Raw genomic sequence first — 14,929 nt, 5'->3', positions numbered from 1 at the left:
TCTTTTTTTGTTCATGCTACACCCCGTAGTGTCTTTAGGTGTACTGTCATTAGAACCTTGTGAGAGAGTGTCTGGAGCAGGGTTGGAGGGCTCTGTGAGGGGGCTGGAGCATGCTAATGAAGGGTTCACTCTGCAGGTGGACAGTAGCAGGTGTACAGGAGCACAGGGGTGCAGGAGACGGATCCATGCATCAATACTTGATAACATCAATATACAACATCAATACTGCAATATAACAGACTCCTTACTGTAATAGTCCGGCCAGACTGCAAACAGAAAACAAGTCTACAGTCAGCATGTTGTCCCCCCTGATAATGTAGCACCCCACCAATTGACAATCGGTCATTTGGGATTTTAGTTGTTTACTATACAGCCACCCTCCCCTTGGGCCAATAAGCGTCATTCTGTAAACACCGGACCTCTGTAGCAAGATGCATCGTTCACCCAAGTTTCCTCCAAATCGCCCCGGTGGTGTCGCGGACCGAACACCCCCACCCCCCCCACCCCCCCTCCCCCGCCATCCACAAACTCTCTGTACGTTTCTGTGAATCATGTCTTGTGATTCTAGATTATGAGCAGAACTAATCTGTTTTGATCTTGGTGCTAATCCTCCTGTACAGAAATGTAGACACGCAGTACATGACCGCATCATCACTGGAGACGGAGAGTGGACTCCCAACTTTAGCTGCTCTGAATAAGGCCACATAGTTGAGGTAGGATTTACTGCTCCGGCAGACTAATGGCTGGACGTTATATAAAGACAGGAGATAAATATCCTTTCAGAAGATTCGCGGGGGCCTTTTGCCGCTTCCTGCAAAAGCCATCAATCACCTGCCGCTTCCCTTCCCCCGGGGGGGAGAGATGTCCGCTCCCGTCGTCTGGTAAATCAAGACGTCGGAATTATCTTCCCCCACGGCCTGGGGGATTCACTTACATACACGCTCGCGCTGCTCTCCTACTGTACATAGGGAGGTTGGGGAGATTGAGAGCCGGGTGGTGTTTTCTCCTTGTCTAAATCGGTGAGCGATGCGCTCATGGTGTTGGTGTTGTCTTGAGGAGTGGGTGCTTGTACTTGACACCTACAGAGGTCGTGTGTGTGTGTGTGTGTGTGTGTGTGTGTGTGTGTGTGTGTGAGAAAGAGGAGAAGGGCCTGGGGTCGGCAGCTGAGGAGGAGCACTGAGTATGAGAAGGAGAGGACAGGACAGTGGTCCCTATGGGGACTGCATCTACTTTCGGTCTGCCGTCATTCCCTCCCCTCAGTCAACCTGAGGTGGCGCCCCCTGGTGTTAGCCACGCTGACGTCACCTCCCGAACCAACCAGATGCATGGAGGGGAGGAGACAACATCCTGGAATGCAAGGGGGAGAGGCTGGTGGAGGTAGGAATCAGAGGACAACAGCCTCATTGTAATGCATGGAATACAATCAGGAATGGTATCCAATATGCCATTCCTCATTCCATTCCATGCATTACAATGAGCCTGTCCTCCGATCCCTACCTCCACCAGCCTCTACTGGTCCACAAGGAGAGCTGCCTTGGATAGGTAGATGAGGGTTGGTCAGCTGTAGCTGTGTAGTGTGTGAGGGGTCAGAGGTCATCTATAGTGTAGTGTGCGAGGGGTCAGAGGTCACCTATAGTGTAGTGTGTGAGGGGTCAGAGGTCATCTATAGTGTAGTGTGCGAGGGGTCAGAGGTCATCTATAGTGTAGTGTGCGAGGGGTCAGAGGTCATCTATAGTGTAGTGTGCGAGGGGTCAGAGGTCATCTATAGTGTAGTGTGCGAGGGGTCAGAGGTCAGGTACCTTTCATGGCCTCAGCAGCCTGGATGAGCTCAGTGACAGAGCCAGCCACTCTCTTGGAGTAGGTGGCCAGCTGCTGCTTCAGGTCATGGCTGGGCTTGTGGATGATCTGAGGGGGGGGGGAGACACAACAATAGTTAGGATCTCTCTCTCTCACACACACACACGCTTCTCTCTCTCTTTCTCTCTCTCTCTCTCTCTCTCTCTCTCTCTCTCTCTCTCTCTCTCTCTCTCTCTCTCATTCTCACACACACTCATCTCTCTCTGTCTCTCTTTCCCTCTCTTGCACTCTTTCTCTCTCACACACACACCTCTCTCCCTCTCTCTCATGCTCCAAGACAAGGTTGAACTAACATGCAGATCAGTGTGTCATTCCCTCCCTGGGGGGTGGGGGGTTTAGGTTAACCCAGTAGTGTCTCAGAGCTGCCCTCAGAGTGTCCTCTCTGGTGACAGGTGCAGGGACCCCCCCCTCCCCCCCCACCCCCGCTGCAGCTTTCTGATGAGCTCTCTTCACCCTGTGCCCAACCCCCGACACACACACACACACACACACACACACACACACACACACACACTCTCCTCTCTCTCCGACCGCCCCCAAGCCCCCCCACTACTAAGAAAAGACGAGAGCAGCATGAGCCTGGCTGCACTGGTATGCAGGGAATGGTCAGGATGAACACGTGTACTTACATACTGTACACACACACATGTACACACACGTACACACACACACACACATCACACAAGATAACGCTAGTTCAAATGTGCTACTGTACATGGTTAGGATCAACCTGTGTACTTACTGGTGCCAGAACGGCACACTGCCAGAACAGCACCAGGGAAGGAGATGAGATACACTGACCACATGCTGAAGTGTGTGTGTGTGTGTGTGTGTTCTCAGGGCTGCAGAGGTGCTAACATGTACCAAGGCACTCCAACCAACACTCGTGCAGGTCAGTCATGAGGCCTACTCACCGGCTATCACCACCAACAGTGATGCCACAACGTTAACACAACATCGGACAGAAACATTGACAGGACATTGACAGGAAGAAAAGGAAGGAGCATATTCAACAGGATGATAAAATGGAATGATTTTGATGATATTGATGAGAGATGATATGGATGGGAGATGATATGGATGCGAGATGATATTGATGAGAGAGGACAGAGATAGAAATGTAAGTAACGACCATGCAGTTGAAATGAAGTCGCCTGCTATAAGGGAAGTCACTTCTCTCTGAAATCTACACGATCAATTCTACGTAACCAATGTCTATGGGGCCAATGGACCACTTTGCACAGCAACCTAATATAGTCTCCATCTGAGTTAGTCCCACTTTAGTCTAGTGTTGGTGATTCCCCCCCCTGGAACAATTATTGTCTCCCTTCCCAGCTATGAGGGGGATGGAGGGGGGGGGGTAGTATTTTGGGAGCTGTGTCATCCTGCTGAAGAGCTGTGTATCCTCTAATCCAGAGGCCTTGGAACACTGGCTTATAGACGGGGATGGCTGGATTCTTTCCTCTCTCAGGGGGGTTTCCTCATACAGAACCCTATGATGCTCTATCCTACTGCATCACTGAGAACAAGCTCTGTTATTCATTTCATGTGTGCGTGAGATAGAGAGAGAGTGTGTGTGTGTGTGTGTGTGTGTGCGCATGTATGTCTATGTGCGTGTGTGCGTGCTTGAATGTCTGTGTGTGTGTGTGTGTGTGCGTGCGCGTGTGTCTTACCACTAGTACGTGCTCCAGCAGGCCCAGGTAGCCGACAGCACACTCGTTGCCGTAGCGCATGGCCCGGGCCTCCACCTCCTTGCTGACCTCGGGGTGGTACGCCGCTTGCTTTGGGGACAAGAAGGGATCACAGACACACACACACCTGCATGTTAACACACAACATGAGTTCATTCCACGAAACCCTAAGATGTCTATGTTTAATACAGTGTACCAATAACAAGCCTGTCATGGCCCCGTCTCATCACCAGAGGGCGGCAGAGATGCCTCATGGGCTAACTAACACATGTATTTGACCTCACTCATTAGAACCTCATTAGGTGTGTTATCTGCTGTTCTTGGTAGTAGCTTGGAATTTTCCATGTCCTCTAGCCTCTCTAAGGAGCCTCTAGTTTATGACTTTGATGACTTTTTCCTGTGTTTTATTACATTCAAGTGTTCCCCTGCATCATCCTGTGGATTACTCTCCAGTAAACCTATTATAACTTTCACCATCATTCCCTCTCTCCTCTCTTCTCCTGTGTCCTACACCACACCTCACACAGCCTTTCTAGAATCAGAAAACTCTGTTGTACTGAAGTACTCCACCCAGCGCTTCTCCAAACCCTTCACCTTTGACCTCTAATAAACACCAACAGGTTGTGTGAAGGTTGTTGTTCTAACACGTCCCTGACCTTGCAGCAGTGCAGCATGTCAGCGATGGCCCGCCGGCTGAGGTTCGCCGTGGCAATGACGTCCTCCTGGCGGCACGAGTTCCCAGCAGCCACTGCTTTGGCCGTGGCGAAGGTGATGCCTTTGGTCATGCGGATGAACTCCTCGGGCGTGGCTGTCTTAGGGGGGGGGTCAGGGCTGCTGAACACCTAGGGGGGGGGGGAAATCAGACACACATTGTTTTATTCATGTAATTGAGTGTGTATAGTTGAGACTACTACTCAAACTCCCCCCAAAAACTGTGTGTGTTATGTGACACGTAAGGTGAAGCCAAACGCAGATATGTATCCATTGTCTTGGTGGAAAATAAAGTCCTATTCCTCTTTATTCTGCTGATGTGATTGGACGCTGAGGGAGAGTGAATGGAGGCATACGGAATGGTTGTGTCATTAGTGAGACTGTCGCCCCCTGGTGGCCACTCACAGCCAGCTCCTGTTTGATGTGTTCGATGGTGGCCTCCAGGGCTCTGGTCCCCTTGGTGGCCTCGTCCTCCACCGCCTTTACTGTCTTCAGCAGGGACGTCACGTTGGTCACCATCACCTAGGAGACGACCAGGGGAATACCAGGTTACACTCATGTCCCTGTGAAACACAAACACTCTGAGAAACAAAGGCATCTTTATTTGGCCATGTAGGGGCCACCCTTTGAAGAACCCATTTGGGTTTCATTTAGAGGGCAAGGAGGGATAGGGGACTATGGAGGAGGAGGTGGGGGGGGGGAGGGGGGGGGCTGTGGAGGAGGAGGAGGGGGGGGGGGGCTGTGAAGGAGGGGATTAGCGTCCAGTTACACTCCTCTCAGCTGTTGACAGCCGCTCTACTCTGAATCAGATTAATGACACACACACACACACACACACACACACACACGCACACAAACACCCCAACGGAATTAAATATACCCAGCTGTATCTATGGGAGTGATACTGTCTTCACCATAGGCTTACACACACACACACACACACACACACACACACACAAGCCTGTTTTAACCTGTTAATGAGCTGTCATAGAGACTAAACACACAGCCAGAGCAAACACACACCACCTCACACCCTATAACCCTTTTATTCCCTGTCAGAAGCAGCCTGGGTGGACAGACAAACAGCAGAGGTATGGAGAAGGTTACACAAAAACCATAAAACATCATATTTATGGACAGATTACATTGTTACATTGACATTTTTTGGCATTTAAAGACACCTTTATCCAAAGTGACTTACAACAAATACATTTGTCTACGTAAGTGAATCATCTATCCATCAGTCATAGCAAGAAAAAGTAATCTATGCTCGGGCCAGTGGCCAGTGGTCGTAATGCTAGAAGAAGGATTTAATTCTTGATTTATTTTTTTAAAATTAATTATTTAGAGTAGAGAAACAGTACAGGGGGGTAGAGGGGATGAAGAGGTCTTAGGAGGGACAATTAAAATGTAGCCTGAAGATATGGGTCTTCAGTCTACGGCGGAAGATAGGTAGTGACTGCAGTCCTGACAGCAGAAAGTGAATACTGACATTTAGGCATTAGGCATATTTAGACATTAGGGGAGTTCACTCCTTTACTTTAGTGTTTCTTCCGCTACAGAGGGACTATTTACCTTGGCGGAGTTCTTGAGCTGCAGCATGGCGGGGTCGTCATGAGGCTTGCCGGAGGCGGCCTTGGTGGCGCTGATGAGATCACCCAGGGCCTTGGCCACGTCTTTGACCGCATTGATCAGGACCACCTACAGGGAGCGCAACACACACAGGAATGAGAGGAGGTGGAGAGAGAGGTACCTTGATGACATTTACTGGGACTTGTATCACACACACACACACACACACACACACACACACACACACACAGCATTACGATCACACCAGGGGAGGCTGGTGGAGGTAGAAATTCGAGAACGGGCTCATTGTAATGCATGGAATGGAATCAAACATTCCTCATATCGCTCCATGCATTACAATGAGCCCGTCCAGAGAGATCTACCTCCAGGATCACACCAAACAACCAACCAAACCGTTTTTCACAAGTACAGAGACACTAAAAAGTGGTGGGGCAATACGAATAACACCAGTGCATTGTGGGTGGAGGGCGGCGTGATTAAGAAGGGAAAGGTTAGTCGGAGGAGGAGCCAAGCAATGTGGGGTGAGGAGCAACCAGAGGAAGACGCCAAACGATTGGACAGTTCTGACCAAAGGATCAGCCAATCAAAACACAACTCAATCCATACCAAGCAGTCTCAAAAAGTGTCCGTTTAGTCAGAAACTGACAGCGAAACAACTTTCAGGAGACCGTAAGAGAAACAACAACCTGCAAAAACATCAGAATGAACAAAGACCTCACAGCCCCAGTGGTGTTTCTCTGGGCACGACTAGCTAGCTGGCTAACAGGAAGCTAGTCAACCATGATGTGGCTGTACCGTGGGTAGCTTGAGGCAGTGTATTTTTAAGACTTAAATGATTTGAAAACAGTTCAAAGTGGGGGACAGTGGAGAAAGGCTGGGAGAAGGAAGAGTCTGATCCAACGTCAGCGGCCTGTAGCTGATGCAACGGCACCCTCTACAGGCGAATACGTCTCTAAGCAGGGAGGAGGAGGAGGAGGAGGCGTTTGATCTTTTTTCATACTCAAGATTTGCATCACTGACCAGGACGACACCGCACACAAGGACCAACACAGATGTTAGATTATCTCTCTCTCTCACACACACACACACACACACATACACAAACACGTAACGTATGAGTTTGTATGCAGAAAGGAGAGTACCCACATCCTGACAGAGAGAAGAGCCGTGATAGGAAAATAGAGCCTTTATCCATAAGAGAGAAGAAGAGAAAGAGACGAGAGGAGCGAAAAGGAGAGAAGCAGAGAGGAGAGGAGAGGAGAGGGAGAGGGAGAGAGAGAGAAGAGAAGCGAAGAGGAGTGGGAGAGGAAAAGAGAGGGAAAGAGAGAACTTAGTTAATGGAAGATTTCTAGAATGAGCATCACTGTATGTGATGTTAATGATGTTCATGGTAAAGGAAAGTTAACAGAGGGTGGCGAGCTAAACTAGACACTAACCTCTCTTTCAGTGTCTCCTGCCTAACCTAGTATTCCTACCACATGAGTTATCTTTTATATGTGTTAGCGTTAGCATACACCATTCAACACTAGTATTGGCTGAAGCTGCGGCTACTGTCTACTTGAAAGCCCTACTTTTCAGACAGGCAGGAGGAGGGACGACCCGTGTGCTGAGCTAGCCTACCTGAGTCTCAGGGTCCTCGGCGCCCAGGCTGGCGGCGCCCAGCTTGACCACGTCGGCCAGTTTGGTGATGGTGAGGACGGAGGACTGGGCGGCCTGGGCCAGCTTCTCCTGATTGGCTCCCGCCCCCGACACCAGCAGCTTGGTGTCCTCCACTAGCGCCTTGGCCGTCTTCAGGATGTGCTCTCTGGAAGTGGGAAGGGGGGTTAGAGACAGTTAACATACAGTACTGTATATGTGTGTCTATATATACAGTGTGGCAATAGTGCCTACACTATGTTAACAGTTAGCACAAGTAGTTATATTTTTGCATATTTTTTCATTACCTCCAATCACCCTCCCACGTATCACCATCAATCCCCCATGTATCACTATCAATCTCACATGCATCACTATTAGGGGTGTATCCGTGATCTGTACGGATCGCCCCCCACGGTTCGGCAGGCATGTGTACCGCGGATCAATTGATACATTTAACCGAGTAATAATATTACTTAATATCTCTTGTAAATCACAATGTAGAGTTGCCATGAAAAGATAGACGCGACAGTTGCGTGCTTTGTTTTACTCTAAAGAGCAATGATAGGTTGATCAGGTTGATCTTCACTACACGTGAAGCTGGGAATCCACAGCAACGTGTATCATGGCGAGTGCTATTAAAGTTGGCGGTGGAGAAGAACTCGAAAGGCCTCCCTCGTCATTTAAATCCCATGTATGGGAGCACGTTGCCTTCTCTGTCAATTATAACAATGATGGAAGAAGTGTGGTCGATAAAAAAGTTACGGTGTGTAGGCATTGTGCAACGAGAAAGTCTTGAGGGAGACAATACGTCGAGCATGGCCACACATTTGACGCGACATCACCCTGGTGTGTTGACGGGAGGCACGATAATGAAGCATTTTTTTCATACCATGTTTAAAGGAAGGTTTCACTTTATTATTTAGTTAAAAGTGGCATAAAACATGTGTATTCGTCTGCTTTAAAGAGCCCAGTGTTTCACGGCTGCAACCAGGCGCCTCCCTCTCTCCTATTGCAGTGTAATTTAAGTTGAATGTGTATTTCAGTGTAATGTTTGAGTGTAGAATATGTTATATATATATTTGACCAGTTTTTACATCGTGAATGTTGTTTTGTTGTTTCACACAATAAAAGTGGTGTTTTTACAGAATTCAAGGAAAAAAAATAGTTTTATTAAAAAAGAAATGTTTTGTGTTGATCCGAAAAATCATCCGATCCGTGACTCAGAAACCGTGACACGATCCGATCTGTGAGTAAGGTGATCCGTTACACCCCTAATCACTATCAATCTCCCATGTGTCACTATCAATCTCTCAGGTGGTCTTCTGTAGCTCAGTTGGTAGAGCATGGTGCTAACAACGCTTAGGTTGGGTTTGGTTCCTGCTGGGATCATATACTGAAAAATGTATACTCACTGCCATGTAAGTCGCTTTGGATAAAAGTGTGAGTTTATTATTACATTAGCTCCTCCCTCCGCCCTGTACCACCAGCAGTAACGTACCTGTGGTCGGCGAAGGTCTCGGAGTTCTCGCGGTTGAGTGTTCCGGCGGTGGCGAACATGATGGTGGTGTCGAGGTCGGCGATGATGCCTGACACGGCGCTGGCCGCGGTGATGCACGCCTGGGTGCCACGGTTACCCGCCTGGAGCGCCGCCAGCACGTGTGACACCTGAGAGAGAGAGAAAGGAGAGAGAGAGGCAGGGTTAGGGTCGGCGCTGGATAAACACTGAGCCCAAAGAAACATCAACAGAACCATATCAATGAGGAGGCCATTCCAGTAGATTCTGTATCATTCCAAACGAGGGTCACGGGGTGCTTAGTGGCATAGCAAACTCTTTACTGCCTATCCCAATAAAACAGGAATGCACCAAAAAAAAACAGATGAAGAATAAAAAGCCTCAAACAAGGATGATTCCACTGACCTTCTCTGAGACCTTGCGAGCGCTGTCGATGAGCTCCTTCTTGGTGAAGGAGTCGTTGGGGGAACACTGCAGGGCGCCCGCCTTGGTCACCAGGTATGTACAGCTGAAGCCCAGCTCTCCCACCTGCTTCTTGATGTGGGAGCCGATCTAGAGGAGAGGAGAGAAGAGGTTGAAGAATTTAGAAGGTTTTACTGACAAAATGTACTTCGCTTTGGAAAAGAAGCGTCTGGTCAATGACTTCAATGTAAAAAAATAAAAATAAATAAATAAATAAATAAATAAAAAGAATTCAATGAGAGCTAGAACCAAACGGACCAACCAAACTGAGTATTCCACTGACACACAGTCCTGTGTTGATTCAACACGCATACAGTACAACTCACGGATGGATGTTCTGCATTGAAGGTGGTTAGAAATAAGGTTGGTTCTTGAACATCGGAGCTCTACGGTGTCATGCTAATGTTTACCTCGTCATTCTCCGCGGTGACCGCAGCGTATTTGGCCTCGGTGGCCAGATCTCCAAACTCGCTGGTCAGCTGGTTGGCCAGACCTCCCAACTCATCTGGGTTGGTGTTGGACTTGGTCACCTAGGCAGGACATGGTGCGTTAAGATTGGAAGAGAGAGAGAACGCTATCTCTAACCACATGCACGCACACGCACACGCACACGCACACACACACACACACACACAAACACACCCTCCACTCCCTAACCCTTCCTCACCATCTCCTGCACTGTGACAGCAATGGCCTTGGCGGTCCTGACCATGGTGGTCTGGTAGTCCACGAAGGTTCCCTCTGGCTCTCCGGGGGGGCCCTCCTCCATGTTGTTGATGGAGGCGGTGATGGAGTCCACCATGCCCCCCACGGCCCCCGCCGCGCTGGCAGCCTCGTTCAGGGTGGCGCCCAGGTCGTCCACCGCCTCCTTCATCATCTGGACCGACTCCTCCAGAGCCTCCTGGTGATGGGCCGCCTGGAGGGGGAGAGAGAGAGAGAGAGTCAGGGTGAGGGCCACCTGAGGGGACGTGTGTGTGGGGGGGTACTAATTACTACGTATTAGCAGCTCTGTTTAATTCTGAGCTTCTTACTTTACTATTAACCAGCATGGAATCCTGCTTAAAACACACTATAGCGAGGAAAACCTTGAAGAACCTGCTTCTAACACCACACTGATGGTCCCTTAACCATCAGTACATTTCCTTTAGCGTTTATCATTTGAAATGATGGACGGGCTCATTGGAATGCATGGAATGGAATGAGGAATGGTATCCAACACCTGTGTTCTACCTGCCCCAGCCTCCCCTGGTGTTCTACCTCCTCCCAGCCTCCCCTGGTGTTCTACCTCCCCCAGCCTCCCCTGGTGTTCTACCTCCTCCCAGCCTCCCCTGGTGTTCTACCTCCCCCAGCCTCCCCTGGTGTTCTACCTCCTCCCAGCCTCCCCTGGTGTTCTACCTCCCCCAGCCTCCCCTGGTGTTCTACCTCCCCCAGCCTCCCCTGGTGTTCTACCTCCCCCAGCCTCCCCTGGTTTTCTACCTCCTCCCAGCCGCCCCTGGTGTTCTACCTCCCCTAGCCTCCCCTGGTGTTCTGCCTCCCCTGGTGTTCTACCCCCCCCGAGCCTCCCCTGGTGTTCTACCTCCCCCAGCCTCCCTTGGTGTTCTACCTCCCCCAGCCTCCCCTGGTGTTCTACCTCCCCCAGCCTCCCCTGGTGTTCTACCTCCCCCAGCCTCCCCTGGTGTTCTACCTCCCCCAGCCTCCCCTGGTGTTCTACCTCCCCCAGCGTGAATACAGAGGTGTATAGAGCAGCGTGGGAGCAGACCTTGGGGTTGCCTCCGGCCTCCTTGGCGGTGTAGAGCATCTGGAGGCCAGACTCCGCCAGCGTCTTGGTCTGGTCCAGCACGGCCATCTGCTGCTGGCTGCTGACGATCTTAGAGGCCGCGCCGATGGACGCCACACAAAGAGGTTCGAAGTAGCTCACCATCTGAGACACCTGGAGATGGAAGAGAGATGGAGGAGAGGACACATGGTTAATAGGTAGACATTCACATTCACAAGAATGCAAAATGGTGATAGTTCAAGACGGGTGGGTGAGTGTTTTAGGGGTGAGTGTTTCAGGGGTGAGTGTCCCTGGGGTGAGTGTTTCAGGGGTGTGTGTTCCTGGGTGAGTGTTTATGGGGTGAGTGTCCCTGGGTGAGTGTTTCAGGGGTATGTGTCTTACCTTGTGACCCAACTGTGAGGCCTCAGAGCGGGCGGCGATGGCCACTGGCTCTATAAGATTACTGATCTCCTGGACAGAGGCTGCCATCTGGTCATAGAGGGCCTGAACACACACACACACACACATATAGGTATGTTAGCATGTACACATATGCACACAGGCACGCATGGTAGCATAATGATTAAGCAGAGTACACCATAATCTACTGAACAGATCACACGTTAGTGATTACATCATCATGAGAGACACAACATGGCTTAGGGATCAGCTGTGATGCTTTCTAGGTCATAGACCTTTTTATGTTGTTTTTACACACACACACACACACACACACACACACACACCTCTTGTGAGATGTCTTCTCTGGGGGTGAGCTGTTGGCTGATAGCAGCCAGAGAAGCCTGGTCCACCTCTCTGATGCAGTTGTTAAGAACCTCGATGGCCTCGTCACACTCCCTCTGACCGGGAGCCTTATCTCTGCCAGGACACACACACACACACACACACACACACACACACACACAATCAGTTGAGATTGTAACAAGTCTTAGATATAGTTTTAGACATTGCTGGAATGAGATTTCAGTCACAAAGCTGCAGCTTGTATGGTAGACACAGTGACAGCACGGTACAGGAAAGATCAACAGTTGTTTCTGGTCCCCTAATTCAACAATACTCTCTACCAAGGGAGGCTGGTGGAGGTAGAAGTCGTTCCATGCATTACAATGAGCCCATCCTCCGACTTCTACCTCCACTAGCATCCTCTCTATAGGAGAACCACCTCAGCCTCTACCTCATGCTGGTGATGAGTTTCTTGATGGAGTCGGACACGGTTCTGGAGTGTCCGGCCAGGACGGACCACTTGGGCGGGTCTTTGGGGTTGACAGCCAGCGAGCGGGCGGTCTGGATCAGCCCAGTAGAACTCTCCAGCATGGTCTTAGCTGCTGCTACGATGGGCTCCATGGCCACGTGACCCTGAGGGGAACAACCATGTCAGTCACAAAAACAAAAGGCAGAGACACAACAACAAGAGATTTGAAACAGGGTTCTGGTGAGTATGCCTCCTGGCCTGCAGGGGTCAGTGTGACTAAAGGGGGGCAGTTGACTGACCTCAGGGCTGATCATGGCAGGCACGCTGGCGAACTCTGGGTTGGAGGCGAAGGCGGTGAGGTTGTCCACAGCCTCTATCAGAGGCCCGGTGGCAGCCTTACACTTCTCCCTGTTGTCCTGGTTAAAGGCGCCGTCCAAAGCCTGAACACACACAAACACACACACGCATCAGAGTATCGTCAACACAATACAACATGCACACACACTGGCTTGCTCTACTTCATAGACTTGGAGAGGCTGGTGGAGGTAGAAATCAGAGGACAGGACTTGTGGTAAGGAATGGGATGGAATGAGGAACAGTACCAAAAACACAGGGGGGTTTGTTCGACATCAGTTTCCTCACTCCATCCTATAGAATAATAAGCCCTCTGATAATAATAAACCTCTGCCAGCCTCCCCTGGTACAACGCCCTGTGACCGACCTTGATGGACTTGACCAGGTTGGCTGTGCTGTTGGCCACTTCCTTGGCCGACTGGACGAACTGTCTCTTGGCCACGGGGTTGCTGGTCTTGGAGGAGGCCAAGCGGCAGGCGTTACACAGAGCTGATGTGTGCTTGGCTACGATGGTGGCCGCAGAGAGGACCTGGGGAGGTGACAGGGTTAGGGTTAGGGCTAGGGTAAGGGCTAGAGTTAGGGTTAGGGCTAGGACACAGTTGTCTGTCTGAGGCAGGGAGCTAAGAGATGGTGGTTTTACTGAAACAATGGCAAGTGTGAATAGACGTTTGGTGTTGCTGGCTGTGATGAGATACTGTGATGTGTGTCTGTGTATGTGTGTGTCTACCTGTGACTGGGTGCAAGCCGGGTCCACCAGGTTCTGACAGGCCATCTGGATGGACTGGTTGGCGCGGGCGAACTGGGCGGGGTCCACCAGACCCTTCTGACCTGCGTGGCTGTTAGCGTCCGACACGCCCACCAGGTAGGCACCCTGCAGCATCAACACAGCTCATTAGTCAGCTCAGAGGGCCAGCCAATCATAAAAGGTCTTCAATCATGTTCCATAGTCAAGTCAAAAGCAGTGAGGCTACAGTTGGTCCATCAACAACGTTGTGTTAAGGTTAGGGTTACGTTGAGGTGTGTCATTGTGAACGGATGGAAAGTGTTAATGCAGAGATTGAGTCGCTGAGACAACAACAAAATACACTCTGTCCTAATCTCCGCTTTTGGCCTTTTACCATGGCAACACTCACACACACACACACACACACACACACACGCACATACACACACACACGCACACACGCACACACACACGCACACGCACACGCACATACACACACACACTCAGGCACACACACAGGCATACATGCAGGCGCACACACACACACACACACACACACACACACACACACACATCGTCTATGGATTTTAATTTAGAGCCATTTGTGAATATGAGAGGATAATGACTGAACCACTAGAAGTAGGTAGGAGGAGGAGTAGGTAGAGGCTGGTGGGTAGAACCATAGGGGAGCTTTCTCTCTCACACACACACACACACACACACACACACGTACACACACAGGTACACACAAAGAGAGCACACAAATATGACTCACAGCAAGTCTTGAGAGGAGGTTGTGGGCGTATGTGCGTGCATGCGTGTGAATGTGTGTGTGAGAGAGGGAATAAGCTGGTGAAAAGCCAGTTTCTCTTCTCTACCTATTTGCTATGCTCTCCTGGCTCCAGATGTTGCTGGCACTGGGGCCGGAGTAACAAGCCGCCTGATTGGCTGAGAGAACAATCAGGCCGATGTGTTCAGGCGTGTGTGCTACGCAGAGCTGCCCTGATGCTCTACCATTCTCACTAAAGTGTATGTGTGTGTGTGTGTGTGTGTGTGTGTGTGTACCTGGGCAGCAGCTTCAGTCAGGCCACACAGGGCCTTGGAGCCGGAGCTGACGGAGTCTCCAAACTCAGGCAGGTTGCTGTTCTTGGCGTTGTGGGAGATGCCTGCCATGGCCTCCCCTAGGATCTGGAACCACCACACAACACACACACACGTTAGTTGGAGTCACAACACAACACACACACACACTTTAGTTCGAGTCACAACATGTTGACGATGTGGAGAGAGAGTTAGTGAGTGTTGTTTACGTCAGAGCTTGGTCTGAGGTAGCAACAGCATGACGACCATTCATCTCAAAGAAGGGACATTCTACAGCCACCTTCTCATTGGCCAGAAGACATGATTGACATGGACA

General features: G+C 50.3%; 1 protein-coding gene across 1 annotated transcript in view; it reads right to left on the bottom strand.

The window, feature by feature from the left end:
- tln1 (talin 1) overlaps positions 1-14,929 on the bottom strand; it is a 69,696-nt gene that overhangs the window by 8,265 nt on the left and 46,502 nt on the right. Inside the window, exons 34-51 of the mRNA XM_080528218.1 lie at positions 14,578-14,700; positions 13,516-13,659; positions 13,156-13,317; positions 12,734-12,874; positions 12,417-12,598; positions 11,968-12,100; positions 11,624-11,725; positions 11,225-11,395; positions 10,133-10,381; positions 9,876-9,995; positions 9,409-9,555; positions 8,989-9,155; positions 7,473-7,656; positions 5,835-5,960; positions 4,665-4,781; positions 4,205-4,390; positions 3,531-3,638; positions 1,800-1,905 (exon numbers count right to left, since the gene is read on the bottom strand). Of these exons, the coding sequence (XP_080384344.1) occupies positions 1,800-1,905; positions 3,531-3,638; positions 4,205-4,390; positions 4,665-4,781; positions 5,835-5,960; positions 7,473-7,656; positions 8,989-9,155; positions 9,409-9,555; positions 9,876-9,995; positions 10,133-10,381; positions 11,225-11,395; positions 11,624-11,725; positions 11,968-12,100; positions 12,417-12,598; positions 12,734-12,874; positions 13,156-13,317; positions 13,516-13,659; positions 14,578-14,700 (2,668 nt within the window). The remainder of the gene's footprint in view (positions 1-1,799; positions 1,906-3,530; positions 3,639-4,204; positions 4,391-4,664; positions 4,782-5,834; positions 5,961-7,472; positions 7,657-8,988; positions 9,156-9,408; positions 9,556-9,875; positions 9,996-10,132; positions 10,382-11,224; positions 11,396-11,623; positions 11,726-11,967; positions 12,101-12,416; positions 12,599-12,733; positions 12,875-13,155; positions 13,318-13,515; positions 13,660-14,577; positions 14,701-14,929) is intronic.

This window comes from Nansenia antarctica (assembly GCF_963989245.1).
Source record: "Nansenia antarctica genome assembly, chromosome: 4".
Classification (NCBI taxonomy): Eukaryota; Metazoa; Chordata; class Actinopteri; order Argentiniformes; family Microstomatidae; genus Nansenia; species Nansenia antarctica.
This window is presented reverse-complemented; position numbering and strand designations above follow the sequence as displayed.